The sequence below is a fragment of the Dreissena polymorpha genome, chromosome 1, assembly GCF_020536995.1.
Source record: "Dreissena polymorpha isolate Duluth1 chromosome 1, UMN_Dpol_1.0, whole genome shotgun sequence".
In the NCBI taxonomy this organism is placed as follows: domain Eukaryota; kingdom Metazoa; phylum Mollusca; class Bivalvia; order Myida; family Dreissenidae; genus Dreissena; species Dreissena polymorpha.
This window is the reverse complement of record NC_068355.1, coordinates 29,288,849-29,307,083: the sequence shown is the minus strand read 5'-3', so window position 1 is coordinate 29,307,083 and position 18,235 is coordinate 29,288,849. Positions and strand designations below refer to the sequence as shown.

The window sequence follows — 18,235 nt, the reverse complement described above, 5'->3', positions numbered from 1 at the left end:
GGATAAAAATCATTGTGATAAAAGGAGAAATTGCTCATAATGAGCAATTTCTCCTTTTTGAAACCGGAAGTCCTGTTTTCAAAACGAAAACAAACTCTTCAGAAGGAGGTATGGTCTATTGGAACGTCAGAATGAAAAAGTAAAGGAAAGTTAGGTCAAGCTAATTGTTTGTCATGATATCTCTTTAAACCTCACGCCATATACAAGTCGTGTTGCCATGATCGCAACAGCTTGATGAATTTAATTCAAATTTTTGTCTCATAAACATTTACTTTGTTAAACAAACAACCTCTACAAAGTTATCATTCCTACTGCCTTTCGGCACCTCATGAACCTGAACCAAAAAAACTTGTAACTTTATGTTTCCTCAGGCAAATATCTTCTTTGTACAATTAACAATTTCTTCACCACATTAACAATCCTGCTACACTCACTAATGCCTCAAGAATGAAGTAAAGTTCAGGTGATCTACCTCATTAGATATTTTGCATATGTCATGAACTATATAAGAAACAGAAACTTTGAAACCAACATACACTTTTTGGAATTTAATGTAAAAAGATTCATGATTGAATGAATGAACTTTTATTCATCTTGTAGAACATGCGTAAATTTGATCTTTAGCATCTAAAAATATGTGAAATAGAAAAAACGTCAATATCTTTTGGAGAGATAAATGTACCTACACAATAAGCAAAGGACCTGTGCGACAATTCCCGGGCTTTTTAGTCTGTTTAGTTAACACCGTTGTAACATTTTCCATATATAAAAATGCTCACCTTTCCAATATTAAGAACCCAGTGGGACGAGGGATAGAAAGAGACAGTCACATGCTTGAGTACATTTCAACCCATGCGCATTGCACGCTTTTGTCGCATAAAAAAAACAGTGGAGCGATTCAGGGCAATCATGGCCCTCTTGTTAATACTGTATGGGGGAAAGGATCTGATATTGTAATAAAATTTGTTTATGTTAGAACCTGCTTAATATTATCATTATACTTCCATGTTCATAACATGTCATTTATTAGAGCAATTAAAAATGTGGTGTTTTAAAAAATTTGGTTTAAAGGTTTTATCTATACAGCTTCGTTGGTACAGTTTAAACTCAAGTAATCAAAACACACATTACCCAATAGTCATGTGACAGTATACATAGTTACACTGTAAACCTCTATCATACAAGCGCCATTTGACGGTTAACTTGGGTGCTGTTCAGTTAGAAATTTTATATCACTTGTCTATGTTTAATAACATTGTGTGGGTGTGTGTAAAACATATGCTTGGACATAACTATTTCAAGTTATTTCAGATTGTAAAATCTTGTTTGTTGAAAGTGAATTAACAAAATGGCGACATCTGGAATTTCTAGAAATTCTGATTATGTATTATTGTTGTACAATCTGCGAAACAGAGCGGTCTGTAGAAATAGATGCAGATTTTTACTGTGAAAAATGTCTTAAATACTTCTGCAGAACATGTATAAACTCCCACAGACAGCATGGTTGGTGGTTTTATAAAAAATATCCTTATGGAAAGGATAAAATAAGGAAGTGGCCACTTTCTAAGAAGATGGAGACTTCTCTTTTAATATGCATCATACACAAGGGTGAAAAGTTAACAATGTTCTGCCCGGACCACAATCATCTGTGCTGCTCTAAATGTGTTGAGCTTAATCACAGGTAGCTAAAATTATTGTTTATTTTATATCAGTATAAATTACTGCATTGTATAATTCAATTATCATCATCCATTTTAATTTGTTTGGATTATTGTAATATTAGTTATATAAGTATTTCCAAATCAGTGCATGTGAACAATTTGTTGTTCAGATTTAATTTGTTAATTTGTGTTTGTTAATAAATAACTCTTCAATGGTTCAAGTATATGAATCACAAGATATTGGCCATATTTCAGCAAAAAAACATAGTGTAAAAAGTCCTTCACTGAAATGACTAAATTATAAACTCTTTCTTTGTTGTTTCAAGTCAAAATGGTAAATGCAATAATCATGATGGACCTAAAGCTGTGACAATCAACAGTTAATAAACAGTACATTTCTCATAAATAATGTAATGACTCCAATGCCGCAATGCGAGCTTTGTTTCAGAAAAAACCTTTAATCAACCTGCCTGTGTAATGTCTGATGCATGTATTCCTTTACCCAATGTACATGTATGAAGGATAGGTCACACTTAATGGCTGAATGTTTGAGCCTGCATTTTTTAACTCACTTGAGCTTATAACCTGCTCATGGTGAGCTTTTCTCAGCCTGATCTCTTTATGTTGATTGTTCGTTGTCTGTCCAACAATTAGCTAATGAAAACTATAGAGGCGCCACATGTATTGCCCAATATTCATGGGACTTGGTAAGAACATAAATTGCCTCTATGATATTTCTGCCAAATTTGAAACTGGGCTATGTGAGATAAAAAATGTAGGTCACATAGTCAAATTGAAAAAAACAACAGTTTTTCAACTCTATACAACAAAAGCATTGTTCGCATTCTTTCTTTAATGTGCCGAACTGTCGTACCTGACCAAAGTTTTTAAAACAGGTCCGATTGAAAATGCTTTGTTGTCGGTTCACATGTCCAGTAAATAATTAAAGAGCAAAAGTTTATTTATTTCATAGAATTAAAACATGAAACTAAAAAGCAAGCTTGAATGAAATATGAGCAGTACAAATTACCTTGTTTTTTGTTAACAGTCATGAAATGTTACTGCACATGCGCACCGAACACTTTCTCCTATGCAAGTAAATGTGTCAATAGTTTTTACTGTTAAACCAAAACACGTTCTGCAACTCAGATCGTTGTATTCGGGTATTTACAGTTGGTTTTGATATTAATTTACGCTTAACAGTGCTTTTTCATTGATTTTTATATCTTTGTGGTTGGTTTGTTTATATTTGTAGTTTAATTCTGAGTTTTCATATAATTTCCAGACCGGGAAATGTATGTTACTGAAATATTGTAAATACCTTGAATTGCTTTAAAAGCTTAGTCTGTAAAATTATGTAATTACTAGCAACATGTGTTAAATTGTTTGAGGTACTTCATTGAGTCCTTTCACGTATAAAGGTTTTTATGTAGAAATAATTTATTTACATCCTTCAGTCATTGTGACACCTAACTATCAGCATCAGTGAAAACATTGGTGTTCACAGAAATGTGCATGCCAGTATACAATTACTGAATTTTGAATTGAAAACTTGCATTGTCTTTAACTTCATTTTGGTTTAAATATTTTTTTTAAGAATACTGTGATTGTGTTGTGATTTGTTAGTGTTAATTGTTCAGTGCTGTGTTTATTTTTCATTTCATTTTTATGCCCCCGGAGGAGGGCATATAGTGATCGCACTGTCCGTCTTTCTGTCCGTCACACTATGCGTTTAGGTTTCGAAAAATGCTCATTACTTCTATGTCGCTTCAGATGTAACCTTCATTTTTGGTATGCATGTGTATAATTATGGACAAGGCTTTTCCATACGCCACAACATTTTGACCCCTGTGACCTTGACCTTGAACTTAGGGTCCTTATTTAGGTTTCGAAATATGCATTTATGTTTCGAAAACTTCTATCAAAGCGTTTATAGGGGGCATATGTCGTCCTATGGTGACAGCTCTTGTCCCAATAATCATTATGTCAATAAATTTGAGTTGATGACGTGATGTATAGGTCTTATGAATCCCAGTCTGGTCGTACATTTTTTTTTAAGTCAACAGGACCCAATGTCCTGTGACCTTTAAATACTTTTGGGAATGTCTGATTTGACCGATCTTCATTAAGATTTTTTCAGAATATTTTTATGCCCCCCTTCGAAGAAGAGGGGGATTATTGTTTTGCACATGTCGGTCCGTCCGTCGGTCTGTCTGTCGGTCCGTCCACCAGATGGTTTCCGGATGATAACTCAAGAACGCTTAGGCCTAGGATCTAGAAACTTCATAGGTACATTGATCATGACTGGCAGATGACCCCTAATGATTTTCAGGTCACAAGGTCAAAGGTCAAGGTCACAGTGACTCGAAATAGTAAAAAGGTTTCCGGATGATAACTCAACAATGCTTAGGCCTAGGATCATGAAACTTCATTGATCATGACTGGCAGATGTCCCCTTTTGATATTTCAGGTCACTAGGTCAAATGTCAAGGTCACAGTGACACAAAACGTATTCACACAATAGCTGCCACTTCAACTGACAGCCCATATGAGGGGCATATATGTTTTACAAACAGCCCTTGTTTTCTAATGATATAGCTGGAAAGAGGGACATGCTTCTGACATGCCGATGGTGATACCTTGCAAACACTACACATCACATTAAAAGATCACCTGAGCACAACATTCTCATGGTGAACTTTTGTGATCAAATTTTGTCCATGTTTTGTCGCCCCTTGTTCATCATCAACATTTGCCTTTTGAACACCCAAGGATGGCATTTGTTGGCAAATCTTCATAAAACTCGTTCAGAACATTTTGTCATAATGATATCTTGGCCACGTGTTAAGTCTGGTCATGTGAGGTAAAAACTAGGTTACATGAAAGAACAATCTTGTGAACACTCTAGAAGACATATTTATTGCCCATTTTGTTATGAAACTCTTTGTCAGAACATGTGTCCAAAGTATAAACCTAATATATTTAAAACTGGGTCATGTATGGTTCAAACTAATAGTTTGTAAGACACAATTTAAAAGAACACTCGAGAGGCCACATTAATTGTCAATTGAAACTTAGTAACAGCATTAATCCTATTAAAATCTTAGACATATTTCATACGTCCTGAAAGCTCAAGAAGAGTAATACTGTATCAGATATTTAGTCCGACAACCATTTGCCAGATCAATACATATACATGTAATCACTTAAACATGTTCGTGGTCTATCACAGCAAACATACTTTTGTATTGAAATCCATGTCAGGGGACATAACATTATGCATATATTTTATACAAATTAATACAAACTTACACTATGCATATTATTGGTAAAAACAAATCATTTGTTAATGTACGAATCACATTACTCACATGTATTGTCAAATCTTCATGAAACTTGGTAATAACATTTATTCCAATGATATCAGTGGATCAGTGAAGTTCGAAACTGGTCCTGTTGGATGTAAAACTAGACCATTACGTGAAATTGAAGAATAGGTTTGTTAATATATTTCAACTTGTAGTTAACATTTATTTCACATTGTTTTCATGACACTTAGTAATATTTGTCCCAATCATATCTCAGACTAGATCAAACTTGGGTAGGGTGAAAAACTAACTCACAAGGTCAAACTGAAAAAAACTCTGATAAAACTCTAGAGTCCACACTGATTGAATAATCCTCGTGAGAGATTTGTTCCAATGATATCTCAGCGGATTTGAAAACTGTAGAAGTAATAACATTTGTCCAAGTTCAAAACTAGGTCACTAGGTAATATAAAAAGAAAAGACTATGAATACTGTAGAAGTAGTATATGTTTCCTCAATAATATTGACACTAGCTTAAAATTGATTTAAGTGATTTCTTCGCAAAATAAGATATTATTTATATCTTATTTTGGTGCGGGCAGTTTTGCTTATGTTGCCATAGTAAAATCAGTTTTACACTAAAGAAGTCACATGTGTGACCCACTTTTAATGAAACTTGCTCAACACATTGAAAGAGTGTGATATCATGATATGTGTTCTGAATAAAAAGCTAATTGTGTTTTGTTTTATAAAAAATGACCACCAGAGGCAGTTTTAATCACCATACCAGGAAGTGATATTGTAATCACCCTTTGTCAGGCGTCCGGTGTAGTTGGTGTGCAGCATGAAGTGTTAGGTGTCCGATTTGCACCGTTTTGTTACCACTCTTGATGCAACATGTGTAATGTATTATCGATGAAACTTGGTCGGAACGTTTATCTAGACAATATTAAGGCCAAGTATGAATCTGGTTCATGTGCATACAAAACTCCATCATTGAATACGCTTGAAATCAGTGCCAGACAATAGTAAAGCCAAGTATGAATCTGGTTCATGTGCATACAAAACTCCATCATTGAAAACGCTTGAATTCAGTGCCAGACAATAGTAAGGCCAAGTATGAATCTGGTTCATGTGCATACAAAACTCCATCATTGAATATGCTTGAAATCAGTGCCAGACAATATTAAGGCCAAGTAGTATGAATCTGGTTCATGTGCATACAAAACTCCATCATTGAATACGCCTGATATCAGTGCCAGAACTTCACGTTGCATGCAGCACAACCATGTTTATGAATCCATTACAAATCAAATCGTTGGCTAAGAATGCAGGCTTATTAAATAAAGTAATTCCGATGTTTTTCACATTGCCATTAACCACATAAAACTTGTCTTTTATGCATTAGTTGAAATTCTTCTGAAAAATGGTTTTTAAAAGTTATATGGAAAAAGCACGACTTACCGGTGTGTTTACATCCATTAACATCAATATGTTAACCCCATAAAGCCATGTTATCCTGCATCCTGAATATGTGTCAAGGCTGAGTTCAAATGTTTGTGTCATGTGCGTGTAGAAAGTAGATTAGCAGATGAACAATAACAAATCATTTGTGCCACTACAGAGACCAGATTTCATGACTCAATCTGGACAAAACACAGAATGTGTATGTTCACAATATCTAGGCCAAGTCTGAAAGTAGATCACATGGTCTAGAAACAATGTCACCAGGTCAAATCTTTCACTAAATTCTTACCACTCTAGTGGCAACATTTATGACTCCTCCTTAATGAAACTTGATCATAGTGTTTTTGTTGACAATACAATTTCAATTTCTGCCCCCTGATGTTGAAGTACAAAGCCACAGAAACAGTGCTTTTTATTCGCACGACCATTTGTCCTTCACTTTCTGGCTGTCATGTTTCTTTTTAGTTCACCTGAGCACAACATGCTCATGATGAGCCTTTGGGATTGCTTTTTGTCTGTTGTGCGTCGTGCGTCATCAACATTTTGCCTTGTGAATACTCTAGAGGCCTTTATTGTCCGATCTTCATGAAACTTGGTCAGAACACTTGTCCCATTGATACCTTGACTGAGTTCAAAACTGGGTTAAAAACTAGGTCACTAGGTCAAAAAAAGAAAAACCTTGTGAACACTGTAGAAGTCGCATTTGATGCAAAATCTTCATGTAACTTTGTCAAAATGTTTGTCTAAATCATATGTTAGTTGAGTTTAAAAATGGTTTCAGTCCATTAAAAAACATGGCCGCCAGTGGGCGGGGCAGTATTCCTTATATGGCTTTAGAGAAACCTTTAGAACACTCTAGAAGTCACAATTTTTGCCCAATCATCATGAAACTTGGTTGAAACATTGGTTTTATTGATATCTCGGACAAGTATGAAAATGGTCCAGATCGATGAAAAAACATGGCCACCAGGGGGCGGGGCATTTTCTCAATATGTATATAGTGAAAACATGTGAACACTCTAAAAGTCACATTTTTGGTCCAATCTTCAGGAAATTTGGCCAAAACATGTGTTTTCTGGATATGACGGTTGAGTTTGAAAATGCTTATGTTTACTTGAAAAACATGGCCACAAAGGTGCGGGGCATTTTTCCTTATATTGCTATATATGACTATAGTAAAATCTTGTTAACACTCTAGAGGCCACATTTATTGTCTGATCTTCATGAAACTTGCATGGTCAGAAGATTCATCCCAAAAATATCTTGGACAATTTAAAAAATGATGCCGGTTGGTTGAAAAACATGGCTGCCACAGTCTCAGTCAAACATTGCCGGACCGACGGTCATGTCCTGCAAAAATTTATAAGGTCTGGCCTGTCAGTCAAATATACCGGGCCGATTGTCTGGTAAAATAAAGAGAACCAATTATTTGGTTTGTAGATCTAAAGATTTATTTGTTAACGGCTCTGAAAGTTTTCTGAGGTGCAAAAATAGCGATAGCGTCTTTATACACGTGCTTTTCCATACTAACGCTCTTTTTGCTGACAGAATTTTCTGAGGGCATTGAATTGGTTCATTTTTAGCTCACCTGTCACAAAGTGACATGGTGACCTTATACAACATGTATGACCAGTGATTTTTTTTGCCCAAAATTTCGCAGATATTCTGCTGCTTCCCAATTACAAAAAAAGACGTTTTTTCCCAAAAATCTGAACAAAAATTCCCAAAAAATGACCAAATTTTCCCAATTAAGCCAATAAGATTACAATGTCATTTAGCGTTCATTTCGTAGAACGAGTGCCGATGGAGCTTGTCGAGTCTTCGGCGAATGACAACTGACTTACGAATGTTCGCGAATGTAGCCGAATACGATTTTACGTTGCTACATTTGTATCCACACATCTCTCTCTATATTGCGGAGGATACCGACGATAGTCGATGTATCCCGATTGTTAACGCCTGTTTTTACACACGTCCAAGATGGCGGCAAGCAGATGAGAAGTTTGCGATGAGCAGCGAAAATGATAAATAACACTAAAATTAACAGCGGATATCACATGGTTATAAGGAGATAATTTAATGTGTGTGTCAATTAAAGCAAAATACTATGTTTGAGATGAACAACAACAAATATTTATTAGAAATGTTCACAGTGAATGTGCGTGGGAAATCTGTGTTGGGAAATTGGAGTTCACAAAGTTAAAGCATTTAAGACGAGAACCGTTCGAAAATGGAAAGAGACAAACATGATTTGATTTATATGTTAGTGGATCTGTGTATATTCAGATTCATATGCATATTCTGCTTTATTATGTTTGTCACGCTGTATAGTTTGGTGAAATAGCATTGAACTGAGGATGTCAATTGTGCAAGATATTAAAAGGTTAACAAATGAAATGTATTATTTTAGCTCCATTTAATACAACATTAACACAGCAAGAACACAAAAGCGTGTTTGTTAATATTTGTTCATGTTTTCACCATATCAAATTTTACTTTAAAAAACATCCTGAATTAAATTCATACTCTTAAAGAAATTATGATTAAATCATAATGGTACATGTATATTGAAGAATCTATAGGTTATTGCAAGTTTAATATGCATGTGGAAGGATATTAACTAAAAATTGTAAGAAGACATGAAAGCAACATTTTATGATATAAAAATGCTGTCAAACATGAACTTAGCAATTTTTATTCTGTTCTTATAATCATATTTATAATGTTTCCCAATTTCATGGTTTACCGGGCTATTTTTCCAAATCTCATGGTTTATCGCGCTAATTTTCCCCATCCAAATGCCACAGGCTGTAACAAAAAAAGGAAAAAAAATCACTGATGACCGTGTGATGTCCGGCTTGCGTTGTGTGTGCTTGTGTACGTGCGTCCGTCAACAATTTGTTTGTGTAGACAGTAGAGGTGACAGTTTTCATCCAATCTTTATGAAATTTGGTCAGAATGTTTATCTTGATGAAATTTGGATTGGGATTGTATTTAGGTCATCTTGGGTCAAAAACTAGGTCGCTAGGTTAAAAACTAGGTCACATTATAGGTCAAATAATAGAAAAACCTTGTGTTGACAATAGAGGTCGCAGTTTTCATCCAATCTTTATTAAATTTGGTCAGAATGTTTATCTTGATGAAATCTAAGTTGGAATTGTATTTGGGTCACCTGGGGTCAAAAACTAGGTCACTAGGTCAAATAATTGAAAAATAATCAACAAATGTGTTTGTGTAGACAGTAGAGGTCGCAGTTTTCATCCAATGTTTATGAAATTTAGTCATAATGTTTATCTTGATAAAATCTGGGTTGGGACTATATTTGGGACATCTGGGGTCAAAAACTAGGTCACTATGTCAAAAACTAGGTCAAATAACAGAAAAACCTTGTGTAGACAATAGAGGTCGCATATTTCATCCAATCTTTATGAAATTATGTCAGAATGTTTATCTTGATGAAATCTGGCTTGGGAATGTATTTGGGTCATCTGGGGTAAAAAACTAGGTCATATAATAGAAAAGCCTTGTGTAGACAATAGAGGTCGCAGTTTTCATCCAATCCTTATGAAATTTGGTCAGAATGTTTATCATGATGAAATCTGGGTTGGAATTGTATTTCGGTCATCTGAGGTTAAAAACTAGGTCACTAGGTAAAATAATAGAAAAACCATCAACAATTTGTTTGTGTAGACAGTAGAGGTCACAGTTTTCATCCAATGTTTATGAAATTTGGTCAGAATGTTTATCTTGATGAAATCTGGGTTGGGATTGTATTTGGGTCATCTGGGGTCTAAAACTAAAGTCATGAAACTTCATAGGTACATTGATCATGACTGGCTGATGACACCTTTTCATTTTCAGGTTACTAGGTCAAAGGTCAAGGTCACAGTGACTCAAAATAATAAAATGGTTACTTGTTCTTGTTTATCAGATAAAGCCCACAGTTTTCATCCGATTCTTTTCAAACTTGTTCAGTGTCTTTATATTAATGAGGACTCGAACCCTATTGATTTTCAGGTCACTGGGTCAAAGGTTAAGGTCACAGTGACTCGAAATAAGTAAAATGGTTTCTAGATGTTAACTCAAGAATGCTTAGGCCTAGGATCATGAAACTTCATAAGTGCCTTGATCATGACTGGCAGATGACCCCTATTAATTTTCAGGTCAAAGGCCAAGGTCACAGTGACTCAAAACAGTAAAATGGTTTCCGGATGATAACTCAAGAATAATAAGGCCTAGGATCATGAAACTTAATAGGTACATTGATCATGACTGGCATATGAACCCTGTTGATTTGCAGGTCACTAGTTCAAAGGTCAAGGTCACAGTGACAAAAAAGTATTCACACAATGCTACCACTACAACTGACAGCCCATATGGGGCATTTTTTACAAACAGCCCTTGTTTAAAAAGAGCAATATCGAAGCAATAAGTCCAGAATGACTTCCCCTTCAATATGAGAAAATTTTGAAATCCCGCTTGTTTACGTAATTAATTCCACAGTTTTCATCCAATTATTTCCAAATGTGCACAGTATCTTTATATCAATGAGGACTTGAACCCTATTGAATACGAGCAGTATCAGAGAAATAAGTACACACTAATCTCCCTTTGAATTTGAGAAAATTCTCCTTGTTTGCACGATTAAGTACAAAGTTTCCATCTTATTCTTTCCAAACTTGCACAGTGTTTTAGCAGTAGAGCGATTCAGGCCCCCATGGGCCTCTTGTTTATTTAAGTCCATATCCAGCGACATAAAATTATACAAATATTTTATACAAATAAATACAAACTGACATTAGTTATGCATGTTATTGGTAAAAAACAAATCATTCATTTATACGAAGCACATTACTCACATGTATAGTCCATCTTCATGAAACTTAGTAATAACATTAAATTTTGTTCAAATAATATCAGTGGAGATCAAAACTGGTCATGTTGGATGTAAAACTAGATCACTAGGTAAAATTGAAGAAAAGGTTTGTTGACATACTTGTAGATAACATTTATTGCATATTTTTTCATGACATTTGGTAAGAACATTTGTCCCAATCATATCTCAGACTAGATCATAAATGATAAGTTGGTGCTGTAGGGTGAAAAACTAATTTAAAGTCACTATGTAAAACTGCATGATTACAAATTGATGTCTTATTCCAACTTAACATACTACTGTATTTAAGTCACTATGTAAAACTGCATGATTACAAATCTTATTAAAACTCTAGAGGCCAAATTGATTTTATAATGCTCGTATAAGCATTTATTTCAATGATATCTCGGCCGATTTTAAAACTTTTGAAGTAATAACATTTGTCCAAATGATTTCAAGGTTGAGTTCAAAGCTAGATCACTAGATCATATTTAAAGAAAATGTTATATACACACAGTAGAAGTATTATATGACTCCTCAATATCCTAGAAACTTGATGAACATTTATTTGAGTTATTTCTCCACAAAATAAGATATGATTTAAGTCAATTAATAAACACGTCTTCAATGCGGCCGGTAGTTTTGCTAAAATTACATGTATCTTTTTTTTCACACAAGACGTCACATGCGGCTCACATGTGTGACCCACTTCTAATGAAACTAATGCTCAAAACATTGATAAAGTGTGCTGTCATAATATCTGTTCTGCATAAACATTAAATTATTTTATTTAAATGACCACCAGATGTTGGGGCTGTTTTAATCACCAGATCAGGAAGTGCTATAATTGTAATCACCCTTTTCGGTGTAGTTTGGTTTGTGGCTGTAGTGTTAGGTGTTCGTTTTGTACCGTCTTTGTTATCACTTTAGATTCACATTTTAATATATTATCCATGAAACTTTAAACTTTGTTGGAATGTTTATCTAGACAGTATTAAGGCCTAATATGAATCTGATTCATGTGCGCGGCTGGCGCATACAATACTTCATTATTGAATACGCCTGAAATTGGTGCCAAGATTTCACGTTGCATGCAGCACAACCGTGTATATGAATTCATTACACATCATATGTAGCAAAGGCTTATTATGCCGCCCTTCGAAGAAGAGGGGGTATATTGCTTTGCTCATGTCGGTCTGTCGGTCGGTCTGTCGGTCCGTCCACCAGGTGGTTTCCGGATGACAACTCAAGAAAGCTTGGGCCTAGGATCATGAAACTTCATAGGTACATTGATCATGACCCGCAGATGACCCCTATTGATTTTGAGGTCACTAGGTCAAAGGTCAATGTCATGGTGACCCGAAATAGTAAAATGGTTTTCGGATGAAAACTCAAGAATGCATACGCGGCCAACAGGGCGAACTCTGAACAATATAACTGAAGCAACTGGTCTGTTATCCTAAATCTATAATTATCAGTCCAATGAAACATCATCCTTTGAGTAAAATAGAGTGGATCAGTAAAAATATTATCAGAATATGAGATTTTTTGTATATTTTGTATATTAAATATTGTGTTAATGTTTAATTTTGTTGATTAATATAAATATAAGCAGGACAGGGGAGGTTATACACTATTATATCTTTCTTATATACAGGGGAAACAAATGCAATAAGTTTAAATTTCATGTTTAATGAATAGAGGATATTTATCATGTCAGTGTGAGATCATTTGTTATTTTTTATGATCACATTATATTATTACTTTGACAAAACAACACTTACCTGAATACCACAATGGATTCCACCCAAACAATATCCCACGCCCCTACCAGAATCCCCCCCCCAATTTTTTTTTAAATATCTAATAAATAACCCCACCCCACAATATACCCCCCTCTCACTCCCCCCTACCCCCCCACCCCCCATTTTTTTTAAACATTAAATAAATTACCCCACCCCACATTATACCCCCTATCATTCCCCCCTACCCCCCCACCCCCCACCCCCCAAAAAAAACATTTTTTAAACATCTAATAAATTACCCCACCCTACATTATTACCCCCCTCTCACCCCCCACCCCTCTACCCCCCCCCAACCTCCTACCCCCCACCCCCCCACCCCCCCACCCCCCCAAAAAAAGATAAATTTTTTAAACATCTAATAAATACCCCACCCACATTATACCCCCCTCTCACTCCCCTTATCCCCCTAACCCCCCCCCCCCACCCCCCAATTTTTTTTAAACAACTAATAAATTAACCCCACCCACATTATTACCCCCGTCTCACCCTCACCCCCTACCCCCCCACCCCCCCCCCATTTTTTTTAACATTTTATAATTACCCACACCCACATTATAACCACCCCCGCTCACTCCCTACCCCCACCCCCCACCCCCCCCAATTTTTTTTTTAAACATCTTATAAATTACCCCCCACCCCACATTTATACCACTCCCCTCTCACCCACCCCCCTACCCCCCCACCCCCCTACCCCCACCCCCCTACCCCCACCCCCAAAAAAACACATTTTTTAAAACATCTAATAAATTACCACACCCCACATTATTACCCCCCTCTCACCCCCTACCCTCCCTACCCCCACCCCCACCCCCTAAAAAATTATTTTTTAAACAACTTATAAATTACCACACACACATTTTACCCCCCTCTCACTCCCCCCTACCCCCCCCCCACCCCCCCCCAATTTTATTAAACATTAATAAATTACCACTCCCACATTATACCCCCCTCTCACCTCCCCCTACCCCCCCCACCCCCCTATTTTTTTAAACATCTTATAATTACCCCACCCCACATTATAACCCCCCTCTCACCCCCTACCCCCCACCCCCCCCCCCAATTTTTTTTAAACATCTAATAAATTACCACACCCCACATTATACCCCCCTCTAACCCCCATACCCCCATACCCCCCCTCTCTGCTCCCCCCTCAATTTTTTTTGTTTAACATCTAATGAATTACCACACCCCACATTATACACCCCTTTAACCCCCATACCCCCCTCCGCCCCCCCCCAATTTTTTTTTAACATTAATAAATTACCACACCCAACATTAGACCCCCCCTCTCACTCCCCCTAACCCCCCCCCCCACATTATACCCCCCTCTCACTCTCCCCTTGATCATGACTGGCAGATGACCCCTATTGATTTTCAGGTCACTAGGTCAAAGGTCAAGGTCACAATGACTCGAATATCACAATGGTTTCCGGATGATAACTTACATTAGGTCAAAGGTCAAGGTCACAGTGACAAAAAATGTATTCACACAATGGCTGCCACTGCAACTGACAGCCCATTTGGGGGGCATGCATGTTTTACAAACAGCCCTCGTTAAATAAAGTTATTCCAATGTTTTTCACACTGTCATAAACCGTATAAAAAACTGTCGTGTATGCACTGTTTGAAATTCTTTTAAAAAATGGTTTAAAAGTTATTTGAAAAAACATCACTTACCGGTGTGTTTACAGCCATTGACATGAATTAGTGAACCCTTTAAAGTCATGTGAACATGCTTCCTGAAAATATGTCAAGGCCGAGTTCAAATTGTGTGTCATTTGTGTGTTGAAAGTAGTTTACCAGATGAACAATAAGAAAATCTTTTGTGCAACTACAGAGACCATATTTCATGACTCATTCTGGAAACAAATCACAATGTGGTCCGGTATCTTGACAATATCTAGGCCAAGTCTGAAAGGGGATAACATACGTCTAGAAACAATGTCACCAAGTCAAATCTCAAACTAAATTCTTAACACTCTAGTGGGGTCAAACAATAGACCACCAGGTGAAGCCTTACACAATTCATGTGCAGGAACTCAGATTAGCCCTTAAAGAGACTGTCAACCACGACGACGAAGAAAAGTTGTAAAATACCGTATGTTTTTACCATTATAAGTTTATATTGATTAAAATAGCACGACTGGTATATTACATAACTTGAAAAAAAGTTGTTAAGTTTTCATATTTTTAGTATATTCGGTAATACATTTTACTGGGTATGTCTACCAGGTAACTACCAGGCAAAAATATAAATAACGCCAGTAGATTGAACATCATCGTCACGTGCTAAACCCAGGAATGCAAATTGTGCATGCGTAGTGAATTGTATATATCTTATATATAAAATGATCAATATACTTGCGTTATTTATAGTGTGTATATCGTTATGTCACATATTTTCGCGATGTACTTTTGATTTCACATCGTGAAATTGTATTTCCTAATATACTGAAAATATGAACTTTTTTCAAGTTATGTAATATACCAGTCGTGATTTTTTAATCAATATAAACTAATAATTGTAAAAAAATGCGGTATTTTACAACTTTTCTTTTCTTTCTAGTCGTGGTTGACAGTCCCTTTAAGGGCCATGATGGCCTTCTTTATTCATACTATGTTTTTTGTTTAATTATAATATGACAAAATACTTACATTCTTTATACTCAGAAGAAAGTCAAGTGCGGGCTATTATGCAACCAATTATGATGGGAGCTAAACATTTTGAAACTATTATATTCAAAGAAATGGTTTCATAAATGATAACATGTTTAAATGCAAGATCAGTTCGCCATATTGATGCCAAAATTGCTATGTCCCTTCTTATTTCAATGTCATATGATACCTTTTTGCACCAAGGGGGCAAATTATACTTTTGAAAAATCACTTGAAATTTGTCCATTGCTTTACATTAGACGGTAACAAGAATTTATCTCTTGATTAAAAATTATGGAGTTTCAATATTTGTCAATATACTTGTGATTTGTGTCAAAATGGTTGAGTGTATGTGTGTATGTGCTAGTCCATTGTTAATTTTTACAGTATTTAACAATAAGTATGAATTACCACATCATTCTTCATCTATTTATTAATGAAGCTAATGCCAATTTATGCAAGAAAGCAATAAGTACAGAGGTATTAAGTTCTCATAATTTATAAAAAAAAGGAAAATATTATAGTAAAAGAGACATATAAACGGCTTATGCAAAAACATATTTTATTTTATACTTAGATTGCCATTTCATAAGAATTATTTCAATTTGAAACACTGAAAACACTGAATGTCTTAATAAAAACACACTTTGTCCTGTGGCACTTTAATCAGTGTAATAATGATGAGTTAAATATTCATAACTCTATGTTATACAAGCATTCTAGTAATGACATTACTAAAGAGTGGTAATAGCATTATAATGAATAAATGCACGATTTGTTGTTCAATGCGGTTTGCATTATTTCCCAAACACACAGTAGATACATATTTATTTATATATTTTTATTTTAATAATAATCCATATAGTATTGCCTCTAGAAAAGTAACATGTGAATTGATGTAACATGCATTGTTATTGTATGTGCCTAAATATTTTTTTTGTTAAAATGCCCCTTTAAATTTGTATTATAATTAATATCGTTTCGGGGTAAACAGTTGGTTATTGGTCAGTTGATTACTATTCAATCACTTACTGTCTCCTGTGTGGTTGTTTTTCAGACTATGCTTACAAGTAACTCCATTACCTCAGGCTGCCAGAGGGAAGTCAACCAACTTCAAGAATCTGTCTTTCAGAACGGAAAATACTCTTTCACAAATGAAACAATGTCAGACATATCAGGAGGACAGAATGATGTCTCTTAAGGTTTCATACAAAGAACATGAGAGGCTTATTGTGGATGGTTTGCGTGTGAATATAATATCGTATTTACGCGAATGTGAAACCAGCACAGTTAATACAACACATGAACATATGCAATACCCTATCAGTGAAATGCGTGAAAGAATCAAAAATTTATTAGCAGATTTTGAGAAAAGCACTATTAAGGAGAAGAAAGAAGAGCTAAACCTGAAACAAGCTCCTCTCAGGGTTTTGAGAAACAGCTGCATTAGACTTCACTATGAATTGTTCCATCTCCATGTAGCCATTCCGAAAGTACTGGGTAAGCCTGAACTCTCATTTATTGCCAGTAAAAAATGTCTGGAAAATATACAACAATCTGATATATTTTTAAAAGAGAACTTTCCAAACCATGTTTTCACTGTGAATAAGAAGTCTGTGCACAATGTGAAAATGCCAAGTGATTCAGAAGCATGCTGGATCACAGCAGTATGTGCTCTCCCAAATGGACAGGTCCTGGTTGCAGACAGATTTAATAAAAAAGTCAAGCTTCTGAGCCAGCAGTACCGTGTGGTGAGCCACTTGGATGTGAGGGATGAGCCACTGGACATGTGTCTTATCACACCAACTGAGGTTTCAGTGGCTGTGCATGATGAGGTCCAGTTTTTCACAGTAAGCCAGAGCCAGCTTGCCAAAAGCAGGAAGCTTAAGTTACAACATTATTGTAAAGGTATTGCCCACAACCAGGGTGACCTATATATCTGCTCTGGTACTGCTCTGTACAAGTACACATTGAGTGGTGAACTGGACTGCAGACTTTATGAAGATACATCAGCTAATTTAAGAGGTAAGAATCATGGTGGATTCATCCTAATAACATTTGTGATATGTACAGAGATTTTCTAGCTATTTTAGGAAAAAGAGTCTGGTCAAATTGATATTTTTAAAATCGATAAAATGGGACATTGGGGAATTTCGTTATCGACTAAATGGACCGATTTTTTCTTAACATCAAATATTTGGTCTTTTCGAAACTAAGGGCAAACAAGAGTTGTCTCGCATTCAGGTAGGTATCGGGTAACAAGTAAAAGAACCAAAAAAAAACAAGTTATGCTTCTCAGATCTCTGAAATCGTAATATTTACTGTTCATTTCAATTTACGTATACAGTTATTTCTTTATTGATTGATATACTTATATACTAGTTTGTGTACATTAGTATTTTAATGCTGTATTGCCATATAACTTTGCAACCAAAAGCTTTTCATCAGTAAAAGTTAAGCACC

At 35.7% G+C, this 18,235-nt stretch overlaps 1 protein-coding gene across 1 annotated transcript; it reads left to right on the top strand.

The window, feature by feature from the left end:
• The first annotated feature begins 1,383 nt into the window (after positions 1-1,383).
• On the top strand, positions 1,384-17,856 carry LOC127864309 (uncharacterized). The gene is made up of 2 exons (XM_052403986.1): positions 1,384-1,681; positions 16,830-17,856. Exons 1-2 carry the CDS (start codon positions 1,572-1,574, stop codon positions 17,854-17,856), a joined length of 1,137 nt encoding a protein of 378 aa, XP_052259946.1. The 5' UTR covers positions 1,384-1,571.
• The last annotated feature ends 379 nt before the right edge of the window (positions 17,857-18,235 follow it).

Excerpts from the sequence above, each read along its gene's own strand:
- LOC127864309 (XM_052403986.1), top strand. The coding sequence starts at position 1,572 with ATGGAGACTTCTCTTTTAATATGCATCATACACAAGGGTGAAAAGTTA. Across the intron at positions 1,682-16,829 it reads TGTGTTGAGCTTAATCACAG|ACTATGCTTACAAGTAACTC; the intron begins GTAGCTAAAATT and ends GTTGTTTTTCAG.